Here is a 14,974-nt window from a genome sequence, read left to right on the forward strand (position 1 = left end):
GCTGCTGCAGAACAGCCACCTTCCTAGGAGGGGAGCAGGGCTGGGGGGGGACTGAGAGCATGGGGAGCTCACCAGGAGCCCTCAGTGGAGGGGACCAAGTGGCTTATCCATGTGTTATGCACCACAAGTGGCACCAAGAGGCAGTGAAAACCCAGGCCCTGCTTGCGAAACTCCTGAGCACTTCTGGGCAATGCTTCATCCCAGAGTCCCAAGCCTGCCCTTGCCCGAGGGCCCCCCTCACCTTTTGTACCTGTGAGATTAACACCCCATTATTGAAGCCGGGATCGGGGGCTTCTGACTCGGCAAAGCTGTTCCTGATGCTGGCATTGCTGGCTACTGCTGGAGCCGTCAGCAGGCTTTGTGTCTCAAACTGCTGGCTGGAGGAAGGCCACTTGCCTTTCAGGATGGCATGGCAGATGTTGTCAATGCGGTTGATGATCACACGGTCCTGCAAACAGAATTGAACAGTGGCAGGCTGTGACTCGAATGACTGACTCGTCTGTGTCATCTCAGGATTAAAGACAAACCCAGCCTTGGTGACCTCAGCTTTGCTTTGGGGCAGGCATGTCCATGGCGTGTGCGCTTGTGAAGAGCACCTCAGTTAGAGCATGTGGGGAGTCGTGTGCCCAGGATCAGGAGGCAGAGCTGGAGCTGTGTGAGCCACTGCTGGTCAGGACTACGCACTTGCAATACAAACGGTGTTAATTTTAACTCACCTTAGGCCACTCAGAGAAGGAGTAAAGTGTCTTCTCCTGCAGCAGCTGGGCTATGGTCGGTGCCCGGGCATCCTGAAGGTCATCAATCTCCCCAGGCAGGACAGAAGCACAACTCTTGCTCTCTTCCTCCAAGTACTTCTCAGGACCATCTGAGAAAGCAACAGAGAACAGAGCCCATGACCACCCTGCCTCTCTTGCCTTCTCGAGGGCAGAACAACTCCCCATACCTTCCCACCCCAGCACCCAGCTGGCTCCACAAGGGTCCCATTCCCCAACGAGCCACCAAGAAATGCAGCAGCCCTGGGACATGGCAGGTGGCCCACACTGCTCAGGAAGGGCCAGCACTCCCCTGGGCTGAGTCTGGGGGGCTTGTATTGCAGTGGCCCCCATCCCTGACCTTCCCCATTAACCTGGGCAGGCAAGGAGGAGGGCACATGCCTTTCCAGCAGGAGCTGCTCCTCAGGCAGTGCCCTGTGTCAGGAAGGGAAGGGCATCCTGCATTCCATGGGATGCTCATGGCAGAAGGGCTGCTGGGGCTCCGGGTGGGGTGTTCTGGCCAGCCCTACTGGCAAATGCAGCCACCAAGCCTTTGTTCCCCTATCACATCAGCTAGAGGGACCCTAACTCCTGCAGACGAGAGGCCACTCCAGGGTCTCAGCAGTCCCAAGGCTTTGGCTCTGTAGGGAGAATAGCAGGTCCCTCCCAGCCCAGCTGGAGGTGACTGTCAACCAGAGGGAGCTCTCAGGACTGTACCTTGACTCTGGCTGCTGCTGGCTTTCTCCCCCTCATCTCTCTTCTCACAGTCTTCTTGCTTCACCTCCTGGGTCTCAGGGTGCAGGGCCTCTCTGCAGCATGCCTGGCCCTCTGCCACTTGGCCCCAGGCCTCCTTACGGGCACCGGGGGCTTCTGCCCCTGTGGCCCCCAGCAGAGGCGCAGGCAGGCTGAAAGCCTGGCTCTGAGCCTGGCCTGGTGAGTGCTGCAGGGTGCCCTCTGGCCTGGGCTCCCCCAGCCCTTCGGGTGTCCCCAGCCCCAGGGACTCTCTCTCGCCATTCACATCTTCTGGGCAAGTGTCCTCAGGTGTGGGGAGACCAGAGCTCTGCTCCTCGCCCCCCAGTTCATTAGCCTCAGGGTCACAACTGCTTCTGGTCCTGGGGCCACTCAGGTCTTCTACAACATCTGCTGCTGCCTCGAAGTTATCATCATCCTCTTCTTCCTCATCATCTTCCTCACTGTGGCTCTGACTTGGCGCTGACTTTGCCTCCATTCCTTTCTCCTGCAGCAGACTGATGAACCTCTTCTCAGGAGGAACCTTTATTTCATAGTTATGAAGACTGGGACTGTAGAGCCCCATGCTTATGACCCCTTCCATGGCACCGTGCTCAGGCAGCACTGGTGCAGAGCTGGTGAGGTCTCCCTTCTGCTGCAAGGCTTCACAGAGTTCTGCTGGGATGCTCTGTGAAGGGTCACTTTCAGGGGTAGAAGGTGAAGGTTCAGCTTCCTCGTTCTGACTATCCATTCGGTCACAGCCCACCTGCAAACCCTCTAGGAACGGAGTCTCTCTCATGGCATCTGCATCGCAGCTGGACGGATCCTCGTCCCCCTCTAGCTTGCCCTCAGACAGTTTAGCAACGCTGCTTCCAACATCTGTGCAACTTGGGCTGTCTCGGGCAAGGGAGCTTTGCTCGCTGTTACAGGCCTTCTCATCGTACATCATGCATACCAACGAGTCCGGCAGAGAGCTCTCATCATAGTTACTGGAAATTATGTCCTGGACGTTAGACATGAATGTTTCACAGTTTGCGTCTGGCGGACTGCCCCCAGCCTGGGACACAGTGTTGTCTACGGTGTCTAGCTTGATCTGACTCTCGGCTTCATGCTCCAGGGGTTCACAAGTCCGGTCCACCTGGCTGTACAGAGGGGAACTGTAGAGTTTGGAGTTAGTCTGGTAAAGGCAGCACAGAGTTTCTGGGCCTGGGAGCCCCGTTCTTTTATGCTGGGCATAGTTCCTGTATGCATCTAAAAAAGACAGCTGGGGGTCATTCATGATGTAGTAGTCAGTGCGATTCAGGCCATGCTTGGCGGTGCCGATCAGCAGGTCCCGATCATGTTTGCCACACTCCCACCACACCGGCAGGTAGAGGCTCGGCCGGCAGAGCTTGAGCCGCTCGTGGAGCTGCGGACACTTGAGCACCTGCTCGCGCACCTTTCGCAGAAGCTCGATACGGTAGAGGGTTCTGGCAGCGCGTTCCTCTGTGATGGGCTCCACGTAGATGTCAGGGTCTGGGGGACCTACAGCAGGGATAGAAAAGCCAAGGCCCCGTTATACAGATTGATGAGAGCTACTCAGAGGCAGTGATGAGCAAGGTGAGTTTAACTCTTGCACAGACTGCAGGCGAGGTGAGGGGAGCACTTGTAGCCACCATTGAGGCTTCTTTTCCCAGTCTCACCACCTTCCATTCATTTGCCTCCAAATGGACACACAGGAGCATACTCCTTCGATTTTAGCCACTGGACCAAGAGCGGCACTCGGCTGTAGAGTCTTGACTGAGCTCTGCTCCATCAGTGCCAGCAGTGCTAGAGCTGCCTGGACCTGCCGGTGGAGCAGCTCCCTGGAGTGTGAGCCTCTGGTAGCCCTTCACCAGGTTCTCAGGGGAGGGAGTCCCTCAACTTGTTCAGCTCTTTTGACGAGGAATTAAGGCATTAACGCACACATCCAAGGAACTGCGCCTGAGACCAGACCTCCTGACAAGTCTGAGACGAAATCCTTTCTGCTGCTGTTAGAATCAAATCACTTTGTGCTTGAATAGCCCCCAAGCAGTTTTTCATCTGCCATGTCCTGCACGGTGCCAACGCGCTGGGGCTCTGCAGGGCACTCTGAGAAAACAGATGCCCTGTGTGTTGGCCAGGCTTCCTAAGCCTCCTGCAGTGGTTTCAGACTCCCTTTATGCTGTAGCAAAGCTCTCTAGTCAGCTATGCCATGGCACAGGCACTGTGTGGACTCTATTCAGTGCCAGCAGGGAGATGCTTGGAAAGAAAGCAGCAATACGGATCACCCAAACAACCCTCAGCTCCAGTGTGGAGGAGATGTGATCTGCTGCTTCTCTACTTTTCCTCCCTCACATCTAGAGGTTGCTGTCTTGGATAAAATTAGTCATGTTTTCATGGGAGAGCTCCATGAGACCTGTGAGAGCAGCGGCTGGAGCCCACGTGGCTGCCCTACCTTCCCATTGCGCTGGGGAGGTGGTACACAGTGATGACAAGGCAGCCAGAAATGCATGTGGGCTCTGCAAGCCCACAGCCTGCCTGGAGCCTTGCAACCTCCAACTGTCCCTGACACTCCTCCTTTGCTCTCCTGCTCCACGAGAGCAGTGGGACCATTTCTGACCTATGGCTACATGGACCTACTGTTACCCCCACACAGGCCATGCAATTTCCACTCACCATCCTCTTTCCACAGTGGGAGACCACACACATTCTTGCACATGGCCACGAAGCTGTAGAAGTACTTCTCCAGGCTCTCATCTGTCTTCTTCTCCAGTCGAGAGATGGCTCGGAACTGGGCCCAGTCAAAGATCTTTTTCTCCTGGTCATAGATAACCCCAAAGGAGGAGACAGTGCGGTAGAAATCTGCCTGCTCCCTCCTGGTCCACCTGTGGGGCAGGGAGGAGACAGGATCACCACTGAGACACGTTCTGGTCCCAGCACGGGCAAGGCACCAGGCAGAGAGGCTCAGAGAGGACTATCTATTTACTGCCCATCAGTTTTGGGAATGCTGCCAGAAGGAGCACTCTGGGGAGACCACCACAACCTGAGATCCTCTGCCTTATGGTGCATAGTGAGGAGGAGTGAAGGCCATGGGGCTTCTGGCTCTTAGTTCACTGTTGAATAAACACTCCTGGCTGTTTGAAAAAACAGTAAGTGCAGCTCCGGGCTGTGCTGCCGATGGGGTGCAGCCTCCAGCAGCTCCTGCGGAGGCACAAACCTATCTCACCTACTCGCTTCTTGCCACACCAAGTTGTCTCATCACCTCCATGGAAAGGCCAGCTCTGTACCAGGAATTAGAAAGGAAGGTCCTGCAGACACCGTTCTCATCCAGACTATTCCAGAGGGAAACTGGGACTGGGGTTTGTTGCCAAAAGGGTCTCAGTAACAAATACCACCCACCCTGCTGACTCCTGTGGACTCCTGGGTGCCAGGGGTGGGTGTCACCCCCTGCCCACTGAAGGAAAGCAGCCATGGCAAGAGGAGGTTTCAGTTACAGCACTGTTAGAGCACAACTTTCGCTCTGGCTTGGACCCTCTGAGCTTTCACCTCGTGGGGATCACTCAAAGGAATGATCCAGGACAGAGATGGTAAAGAGCATCCTGGGCGAATACAGCCCCGGGTAAACAGAGCACAGAGAACCAGGCCACAGAGAACAGACCAGGGTGCAAACTGCAGGGCAAGTGCAGGAGCAGGTCATGGCAGAGAGAGGTGAATGGTGTTGGCTGAAGAAAGCTTAAAGTCAAATCTCAGCTCCTCTGAATTGCAGCTCTGAGCCAGCACCAGCAAGCAGATAGGACATGTCAAGGGAGAGCAGACGGGGTGACAGCACCCACAGCACTCACCAACTGACCAAAATACACCTAGACCAGCATTTCCACCCCTGCTCCCAGGGGTCATGAGCCATCTGCAGTGATATTTCATTCCAAAAAGGAGAATAACAAAAATAAAGTTCATTAAAAAATCAGTGATCCAAATCAAGGAGCCCAATGGGGATTTGTTGAAAGGCCTCAAATTAAAGGCGGGTGGGAAATGGCCTAGGACACTCTTGTAAAGAGAACTCCTGCAAAAAAAGCCCACAGAATTAAAGAGCGGGAAATAGCAGGCTGCTGTAGTGTCCACAGCGCAACCACTGATGCCCCCACCTTGAAGAGGGGCTGGTACAACTGGAAGAGGTCCAGAGAAAGGGGAGAGGGAAGATCAGCAGGCTGGAGCAGCTTCCATACAAGGAGGCCGTGAACAGAGAGCACAGGGCAGCACAGATACCAAGTGGTTACTGCTACAGGGAGAGGTTCACAGGAGACAAAGTCATCAAGGACTGTTGACCACAGAGAGCCCCTGCAGTTCAGTAAGTCCCAGGGCTGCACACCAGTGACTGGCAGTGATGGAGGCAGCATCACCCTGCTGCACACCCTCCTCCCCAGTTCCTGCAGAGAGCCATTCGGGGTACCAGGATGGTCCCACCGTCCTTCACATACCGGGATGCCAACGAAATGTGAGCACGCTGCAACCAGGATATGCCACCACTGGGCTCCTGAGGCCACGAGCAGGAGGCTAACACAGTGGCGTGAGACCCACGAGGCTCAGAAAGGCTACATATGTGGGCTGTGACAGCACTCATCTGTCACCCCTCATCCGCAGTGTGTCCCAAGTGCACAACACGGCTCAGCAGCACCCCCGCTCTGCTGGAGTTTGGGGGCAATCCCTGGCCCAGCAGACACTGTGTTTGACCCTGAAGAGTTGTCCCCTTGTTTCCTTTCACCGTGTCACCAGCTGCTACCTGCAAACTACACTGGAAGCTGCTCCCCGGCTGGGCTGGCTGCCAGAGCCACACGGCTCCCTCACAGCTGGGAGCAGCATTCCCTGCCCAGCAATGACCCACGTGCCTTTGCCATGCGGGCAGCTGGCTGCACAGACAGCCGTGGTGACATTTCCTTGGGTAAACCCAGGGGGGAAAGGATTTCAACTGGCCTATATCAGCTTTGGAAAGGACTGTCTGCTGCGTTACCTTTTCTGCATTTCTTTGTTCACTGAGTCCATCTCGGAGGCTCTCCTGAACATCTCGTCCTGCAGCCAGTATCCATGGTTACCGGGCACCAGCATCTCGGCGCGGGGAGGCAGCTCTTTGCGGTTGCAGCGCTGGTAGACAGTGACGAGCCTCCGCAGTCTGGCTGTGAGGGCAGATGAGACAGGCCAGCAGGATCTGTCTGAGTCGGAGCCATCCTGGGCTTCAAACATCAGCAAGGACATTAGTATTTAATGCACACTCAAAGCCACAGGTTCCCGTGTCCCTTCAGCTGGCTCCGAGAGCTCCCTCCCACCTTCCCCCTCCCATGGGAGACACCAGGGATCACAGTCATGAGTGGGGGGCTGTGAGATGGGGGACCACGCCTGGGCCTCTGCACCCCAAAAGCTACTGGCTCGCAGCCTCACTATGTCTGAGCTTTTTTCAGAGAGAGCCCAGAGGCAGAGATCGGGGTAGGAACGATGGCTTTGGGCCAGGCCATGAGTGGGGGAGGACTGCAGCTCCCTGCTCAGCAGCAGGGCCAGCCAGCCCATGGCATCTGCTGGCACTGCCCATTGCAGAGATGCTGCATGCGCTATCTCATGCAGGTACCTGTATTCTAGTCACCCCTGGCTGGCTTTGGCTGGAAACACTCTTTTTTTGGACCCTGGCTGTCCTGCCATAGGGCCTGCCCTGGGGTCGCATGTGAGTCTGCACAGGAGGGCCCCTGACAGGAGCCTGCCCAGGTTAAGCTACCTCGCTCACTATCACAGAGCAGCATGCCCCCCCAACCCAGCAGCGCCTGGGTGCTCTGGCTCAGTGCTCTGGCTCCGGCTGTGCCATGCCAGCCCCTGGGAAGCCACGCGCTGTGCTGCGGGAGATACGGCCTCACCTGCCGCTGGCTCGTCCTGCTTCTCACTGGCTTCACCCACCCCAGCAGCCACGATGTCCTGCAGAAGGAAACCATCAGAGAGGGCTCTTCAGCCCCACACAGAACCCCCCACACCTGCAGCCCACCCAGCCCTGGCAGGGTACAGGGTGGCAGGATGGGCAGAACTATGTGCAGTCGCTGGCTGCAGTCAGCACGTGGGATCAGAGCAGCATGGACAGGGGAGGTGACAGCTCAGAGGGGCAGTGCTACCCATTTTGGGCCTGGAGGGGAGGTCCACCTCAGTGACACAGACTGTAGTGCCACTGCCCAGAGCAGTAGCAGTGCAACAGCCTCTGCGGCTCAAACCCTGCATCCTCCCGTGCTCCCTCATTCACTGCTTCTCCTCTCCCCCAGGGCCACTTCTTTTGGGACGTCCCTGACTCCTTTGCCAGGGCCTCATGTAGCTCCTGAGGCTGAGTGGGAGAGCCAGCACCCCTGGCTGTTCCCAGCCCTCAATCCCCCTCAGCTCCCCACAAGGCGGGTGCTGGCTAGGTCCACGGGAAATACACAGAGGCTGTGCTCCAGTGAGCAGAGATGATGCAGACAGTGTGGGGCAGAGCCTGTGCACGGCATGGCAAAGCCAGCACAGAGCAGGGTCACAAGCAGCACTGGTTCCCCCTGCCCCGCAGCAGAGCTGATGAGCCAAGCCTGCAGTGAGGGCAGGCCTGGCAGCAGCAGACATGCATTGATCACTGTGAATCCCACTCACCTCCTGCTTTGGCAGCCCCTCCAGCTTTTCTCCACCACTCTCTTCCTTGTCCATGCTGCCCCTGGGTAAGAGAGTGAATTAGTCCCTGGTAGTGGCAGCACAGCCCCGTTGGCTGTGCCAGTTGTTGGCAGGAGGGAATGGAGAACTGGTGTTCATGCCATCCCTCCACCTCATACTGGGGAGCCAGCTCCCCACTGCCTTTCCCCCTGCCCACTGTGCTCGGACACACAATCTGCCTTCTTCCTCCTCCCTGCACATAGCTCACCCCACAGTACTGCCCCACTGCTGACACAGACCCCAGGAGCGAGCCAGGCAGCCCCCAAGGGCTTGGCTTCATCCCCTGCTCACCTTTCAGCAGTGTCCTGGGCCCCGTCGCTGACACCTTGCTCTGCAGAGAGCAGCTTCTCATCTGGCATGCCCACCTTCTCCAGAAAGCACAACGCCGGGTCCGCCCGCATGGCGTTGTACCTCTCATAACCTGCCAACATCCACGAGCCATCAAAAAGGAGGATGACACAAAGCCAGGCCTGAGCCTGGTTCAGGCGAACCTCCTGCTCTGTGGGACACAGCTCCCCACCCAACTCTTGCTGTGCTGCTGTGAGAGCACTTCTCACCCCCAGAAATTCAGAACACTTTCCCAAAAGCTGCTAATTGCTCCGCAACCCCTAGGCAGCAGGCAAGAAAGGTCAGTCATTCCAACCCACCAGGCAGCCCTGCCTGGTAGGTAGCACAGCTCCTGGAGAGCTATGCACAGCACCCACAACAGGCTGCAGCTCGGAGCAAACAGACCCGCGGCTCCTGAAAGCTGCAGGGTGACTTCATGACAAGACTGGGGATGCCAGGAGAGGCTCTTTGCCTTCCTCCTCACCCTCACATGGCAACTGCATGCTGCTCCTGGCAAACCAGAGGAGACCAGGCATGGCTACCCTGGGCACTGCAGCGCGCCCACCCCACCACCCAAATGAGCTGGCAGTGCCGCAGCTTCCAGTCCCTGGAGAGAGCTGCCCTGGCCCTGTGCGGCTGCAGAGCGTGGCTGCAGCTCTGGCCCCGAGCACTGATGTGACGTTCCCGCCAGGTACCGGAGCTCTGGCTGGGTGCTCCACTTGGGTCCCTCTCATGCACCAGCACCCACCAGACAAGCTGGGTACGCACCATGCTTGAAGACACCGATGAGCAGGGATTTATCGGCTTCAGCATTCCACCAGTCCACTGGGATCTCCACGTAGTCAATGTCTGGCAGTAGCACGTCCAGCTCCCTGTGGCAGACAAGGTATGATCCCAGCCTCACCAGACACTGGAGTGCACTGGGCACTGCTGGGCAGGGGCAGGGGAGGCAGGAGCCATCACTTGCTGGCTTGGGGACAGTTAATGAATGCAAAGCTGGCCTGGGGCTCCATCATGGCCTGGCGTGCACATCTCCCAGGGGTCAGAGAGCTGGAGCCTTAGCTCCACTACAACCTGCTGCCTTTCCCTTCCTCCTTCTCCAGAGATGAGGAGGCTGCACAGACACTCTCCCCTCCCATGCAAGCAGCACCAGAGGACTGGAGATCCCATACCATCTGAACAGCATCTCTTGGGGGAAAGTACTTCAAACCTACCAGCCCCCAAAAATAGCATGTCTGGTGGGGTGGGCTGCAACATCCCCTCCACACAGACTTGTGCTGACAGAGCTGTGCAGGGGAAGACAGCAAGCCCTGCTCTAGGAAATGAAGCTCAGCATATCACATTTCTCTCTGAAGCATCAAGAGCTGAGTCTTTGCAGGAAGGTCAGGAGCTGGCAGGCTGCAGGCTCAGTGGCATCAACAGAGCCTGTTGGCCCCCTTGCCCTTAGTGCTGGGAAGGGACTGCAGGCCACAGCGATGGGGCACGCTCTGCTCTGTGACCTGGCCCTGGGAACTGGGCAATGTCTCTGTGGGGTCCCACTTTGGATTAAAGGCCAATTTGTCAGGCAGCCCATGGAAACATTTTCCCGCAGGCCGCAGGGTGTCCCTGAGTGTCCTCACCACCCCCCAGGCTGGCAGCCTCAGAGCTGCCTCAACAGGGTTGCCATAGCTGTGGTCCTTGCTCAGGCAGAGCTGCCACCTAACCATGAAGTTTTGCCTGGGCAAGACTTGGGGATTTGACCACAGGGTCTGACTCGCACGGAGCCATGGTGAGCCCAGACATGGCTGGGCTGGATGGCTGTGATAGTGCTCGAGCACTGCCACCACCACCCTAGGAAGCATCACAGGGGTTCACCGTAAGGTCCCTACCTGGCGGGTGTCCCCTCAAAGGCTTTGTCCGCGGCCTCCCCCAGCACTTCAGCCTTCAGGTAGTAGAGCATTCGCACCCGCAGCAGAACCCTGTCCCAGGGCAGCAGAGAGGAACACACGCTAGCATACAGGTGCTCAGACACTAGCCTGGGCACTGGCCCAACAGGCCTCACCAGAGCGTTTGCAGGGGGATGCTCTGAGGGTCAGCAAGGCCAGGGAAACCTGCTCAACACTGTGTTCCCCTACATGGGAGGACCCACTTTCTCAAAGCAGGATGCACACTGGCCATACGGTGTCCTGCCACAGTGCCCAGCCCTGTGAACTCCTGGGGCCCTGCAGCCAGAGGTTTGCTGCTCAGGACACAGATCCCATTAGCTGGAGGAGCATACAAAAGCGGGCCAGCAGCCAGGGCATGGTGATCCTGCACGGGCTGCGAGTTCTTTGCAGCTCCCCCCCACCCTCCCCACGCTAAAGGCCCTCAGCCCACAGTCTCCACGACACAGCGTGGGCTCCCGTGCTCACTTGTTGCAGTGCTGTTTGAGGTGCTTCTTGTAGCTGTCGTCATGCAGGACAACCTCGGGGTTGCAGGTGGCGAGCCAGTCTGCGTTCTTTATCTCGGGGAGCAGCATCTGGTTCTTCGTCTTCTTCCCCTTCCTGCCTCTGGGCACTGGTGCTGACAAGCCTGTAACAGCAAGTGGCAGCCAGTGAGCACCATGGACACTGTGGGCCAGGCTGGACAGTGCCGCAAGGCATCTCTGGTGCTGCGGTGCACTGGCAGGGCAGCAGTGTCAGGGAGTTGGAGGAGGTTGGGCAAAGCTCCTGGCTGCAGATTGGCGAGTCAGGACTGGGGAAGTGCACCGGGTAAATGCACAGCAGGAGGGGCTCCATCTCAAAGAAAAACTTGGGGATCACCACAGAAACTGAATTGCTGTTGAGTTCTCAGTGCAATGCTGAGCCCAGTGGACAACGTGGCCCCTTGATGTATAAAAATATCACACAGAAGCACGGAAGGGACCTTGGTCCTGGGCATGGCCTTACTTGGACACTACAGCCAGCTCTGAAGTTCACCCTACGGGGATAACATAGTGATTTGGGACAAGAGTTCAAACAAGAGGCTCCCAAATGATCAAAGACCAAAAGACAATCCTGATGATCTGGTCTGTAAGGGTTGTTTCCTATTCCATGAATCAGGAGGAAGGCTGCTTGGGAACTAGACCACTGCAGGGGGCATTTACACTTGGCAAAGGTAACAAAGGGAAAAGAAACACAGTCGCATCTGGCTGACAAAGATAAAATGAGATCCAGTGACTGGAGCTGAAAATTAAATACATTTTCAACCTTGAAATAAGATGTGAGTTCACAGCAGAACATGGAAACAACCCCTGGCGGGGCCACTATTGTTTGGAGTCTTTTGAGAGGGATGAGCTGCCTCCCTGGGCAGCTGCTTCCGAGGCAGGGTCCTGCAGATGTCCTCTCCTGTCTATGTGTGTGAGAGGAAAGAAGTTTCTCCACAGTCCCATCCCACCCATCTGGTCTTGTGACACCAGGGAAGAAAAGAGATCATCGCTGTGTCCTCAACACCTGCATAAAGTTTGCAGCTCCATGACAGTACGAGGTTCGCCAGCCCAGGTGGCTGCTGGAAGTCTGCAGTGGGCACCAGGGCTCCTGTCCCCAGCACCAAATTGGCCTGGTGAACTCTGGGCAAACACTGCTTCCTCAGCAGCTTGGCCTCTTCCAGGATGGGAGGCAGGACAGGGCTGGATCAAAGCAGAGCTCTGAGTTGGTCTGCCTGTGTGCTGTGCTGGCCTCTCATAGTCACACGGATACAGGACTGAGAATGACCAGCCCCAGGCTGCACTAGCAAGGGCCGGAGGTTGCTGTTGCTTTCTGCACTTCAGGGAGGCCCCAAGCATGTCTCACCTGACCAGCTCTCTGCAAACATGAGTGGTACCTCAGGCTCCTTGGTGAGGCACAGCAGGGCCCGCCACGTGGCTGCTCCAGACTGGAGGGTTCTGCTCTCCTCCAGCTCCTGAGGTTAGGCTAGATGGGTTTGCTGTTCCTCTGGCCACGGCCACATGGAGGTTTCACAGGTGGGAAAAGCCATTCTGAAGAGCTGATGGAGAAGCCCCTAGTTGCTTCCCTCTGCTAAATATCCAATTTTAGTGCTACTCTTGCACTAAAGCATTCCTGACCCTCCACTGAAACCACAGCTTACTTGTTACTTGGCATTATCTGTATCAAGCCCATTCATATGAGCCAATTTGTTTCTTACTCTTACACTGCTCCCCTCAGGGCTCTTGAGCCCAGTCCCAGCACGGCTCTGGGCAGGGCTATATGGCAAGGGCAGGAGGCAGCACTGACAGAGTGGCTCACATAGTAGGAGGTGATTGGAGTAACCTGAGGAAGCCACTGGAGGCCATGTGCTCGGACCTCACACTGTAAAGCCAGCTGGACATTTCCAGACAGAAGAAATTGGTGATGTCAGGTTTCAAGCACCAAGTAACACACAGCACGCTCTCGGGGCTCAGCAACAGCACTACTCCAGAACAGCCTTCCCTGTGCTCCACCACCTTGAAACAGGAGCCCCAGGTTTCAGCCTGGCCCCCTGATGCCCAGAGCAGGCTGAAGAGTCCCAGCCTCCTCGCTACTCACCTTGCACCACAGGCCACAAGTGCACAAGCAGCACACAGCTATGGGGGTCTGACCAACAGGAGGGAGCACTACGGCCTCTCCCAGCTGAACTCACCTGTCCTGAACATTGCAGGATGCAGGCACTGCGCTGCTAGGTCAGCACAGAGTCCTCTGACGCAGAACGGGCAGTGACCACGTGTCCCAGGCCACAACCCTCCAGCTGATCCAAAGAACCAGCACTGGTTCTCTCTTCATACCATTAAAGACAAAAGCCACCGCAGCTGCACGGTGCTGTTTGCATGGTAGGCACTACTTGCTGTTCCAGCCCCAAGGGAGGCCTACAGAGAGCAGACGCTGCACTGCAGGCAGGGGGGCAAATCTGCAGTGCCCCACTGCCCAGACAGAGTCAGAGACAGCGGGAAAGCGGGGCTGGGGAAGGCTGTGGGTGGCCCCTGTCTGAAGCTGAGGATACACTGGAAGCCTCCACCCAACAGAATGCAGATGCAATTACAAATTGGACATGTGGTGTGATATATGGACCTCACTCATGCTGGAAAATTAGCGTATGAGTCCTCTGAACAGGGAGGGCACAGCCAAACCTGAGATAAAGGGTCTTGCTAGATGTAGTGAGAGAAGGCAGCATCACCTGGGTAGGATTCTGCATTGCAGAGGTCTCGGGACAAACCAATGCTGCACCTCCACCCAACCAGGCAGGCACTGCAGACCAGCGTGTCTGGGACAAGAATCATGATGAGAGGAGACACAGACTGGAGATCTGGGGTGAGATGGCTGCACATATTGCACCACCAGCCTCCCCGGCGCAGCCACAAGTGCCACACCTGGCGGTCTCAGCTGTTGGCATTAGGGCTGGGGCTGCCAACAGGCACAGGCAGGGTCCCTGCACAACGATCCGCACTGCGTCCTGTGATGCCCTGAGGAACATCCAGGCACGTCTATGCTCTGAGTGAAATAAGCACCCTCGCACCTATCACACCCAATCTGTTCACATGGTCACCAGCGCCCCATGACCTCACTACCCGGTGTCTCCCCACGCAGGGGAACCTGGCAGTATTCACAGGCCAGAGAGAACTTAGCAGCACCCACTTGAGAGTAGGATGGCATCTCTGCTCCCACCACAAGGCTCTCTCTGCACCAGCCATGGCACTGGGAGCCAGGAAACAGCTTCCCCCACCCACCCAGCCCCTGCTGCTGGCTCTGAGGGTCAGTGTGGAGTCAGTCCCACAGCAGCCACCTTCTCTGCACAGAGGATCGTGGTGCTCAAGCACAACTGCTCGCTGGCTGTTTCAGTCAGCTCTGCTTTGACTTCTGCAGCCTCGGTCCCATAGGCGGGCGCAACGGCGTCAGGTACAGGTGCAATGGCAGAGAGAACACGCAATACCTGAGTGATTCTGCAGAGCCTGGTTCTGGCCATCCTTCGTCGGTGTGATGAGATCCCAGATAAAACTCTTTATCTTCTCATCCCCCTTGTAGTGTTTGACACAATAGACCAGTAAGGCCCGACAAATCATCTCCATGTCCTTCTCATTCAGGTGCCACTTGAACCGCCCGTGGGTCAGGATATCTTTCCAGCGTCCCCAGCTGGAACAACACGAACACAGACAGAGTAAACACTCCTGTGCAACTAGAGACCTCACCGGCACCTCTCTCCAGGAGCTTGCTCAGTGCATGGCCCTACCAGCTCCCCTGGATAGGGGTGTTCTGCCCCCACATTACAGGAGCAGAGATAGGGAGAGGTTTGCTCAAGACAGAACATAGCAGAGGCAAGAGCAGACTCTGGAAGTGCTGACTGCCAGCTCATGCTTTGCCCCCCTAACTCTCCTTCCATCCCAAGTGTTCGCTTACAGCCCAGGTCCCACCAGGGAGGTCACTGCTGGAAGGAAGGGACACTGCAAGCAGGACGGACTCAAAGTGCCTGGGGCAGCCAGTGGCCCCATGTGTGTGCTCGGG

General features: G+C 56.9%; 1 protein-coding gene across 9 annotated transcripts in view; it reads right to left on the reverse strand.

Annotated features, from left to right (window-relative positions):
• The window catches only part of CHD6 (chromodomain helicase DNA binding protein 6), a 93,844-nt gene that overhangs the window by 9,926 nt on the left and 68,944 nt on the right, over window positions 1-14,974 (reverse strand). For 7 of the 9 annotated variants that reach the window (XM_064465092.1, XM_064465089.1, XM_064465088.1 and 4 more), the window contains 12 exons: window positions 14,406-14,605; window positions 10,898-11,057; window positions 10,376-10,465; window positions 9,276-9,379; window positions 8,472-8,601; window positions 8,124-8,184; window positions 7,376-7,433; window positions 6,487-6,706; window positions 4,158-4,366; window positions 1,470-3,005; window positions 717-865; window positions 242-448 (listed from right to left, as the gene is read on the reverse strand). In XM_064465092.1, the coding sequence (XP_064321162.1) occupies window positions 242-448; window positions 717-865; window positions 1,470-3,005; window positions 4,158-4,366; window positions 6,487-6,706; window positions 7,376-7,433; window positions 8,124-8,184; window positions 8,472-8,601; window positions 9,276-9,379; window positions 10,376-10,465; window positions 10,898-11,057; window positions 14,406-14,605 (3,124 nt within the window). The remainder of the gene's footprint in view (window positions 1-241; window positions 449-716; window positions 866-1,469; window positions 3,006-4,157; window positions 4,367-6,486; window positions 6,707-7,375; window positions 7,434-8,123; window positions 8,185-8,471; window positions 8,602-9,275; window positions 9,380-10,375; window positions 10,466-10,897; window positions 11,058-14,405; window positions 14,606-14,974) is intronic. The other 2 variants (XM_064465091.1, XM_064465087.1) reach the window with 1 other exon arrangement.

Source organism: Phalacrocorax carbo, chromosome 14 (genome assembly GCF_963921805.1).
Source record: "Phalacrocorax carbo chromosome 14, bPhaCar2.1, whole genome shotgun sequence".
NCBI classification, from domain to species: Eukaryota; Metazoa; Chordata; class Aves; order Suliformes; family Phalacrocoracidae; genus Phalacrocorax; species Phalacrocorax carbo.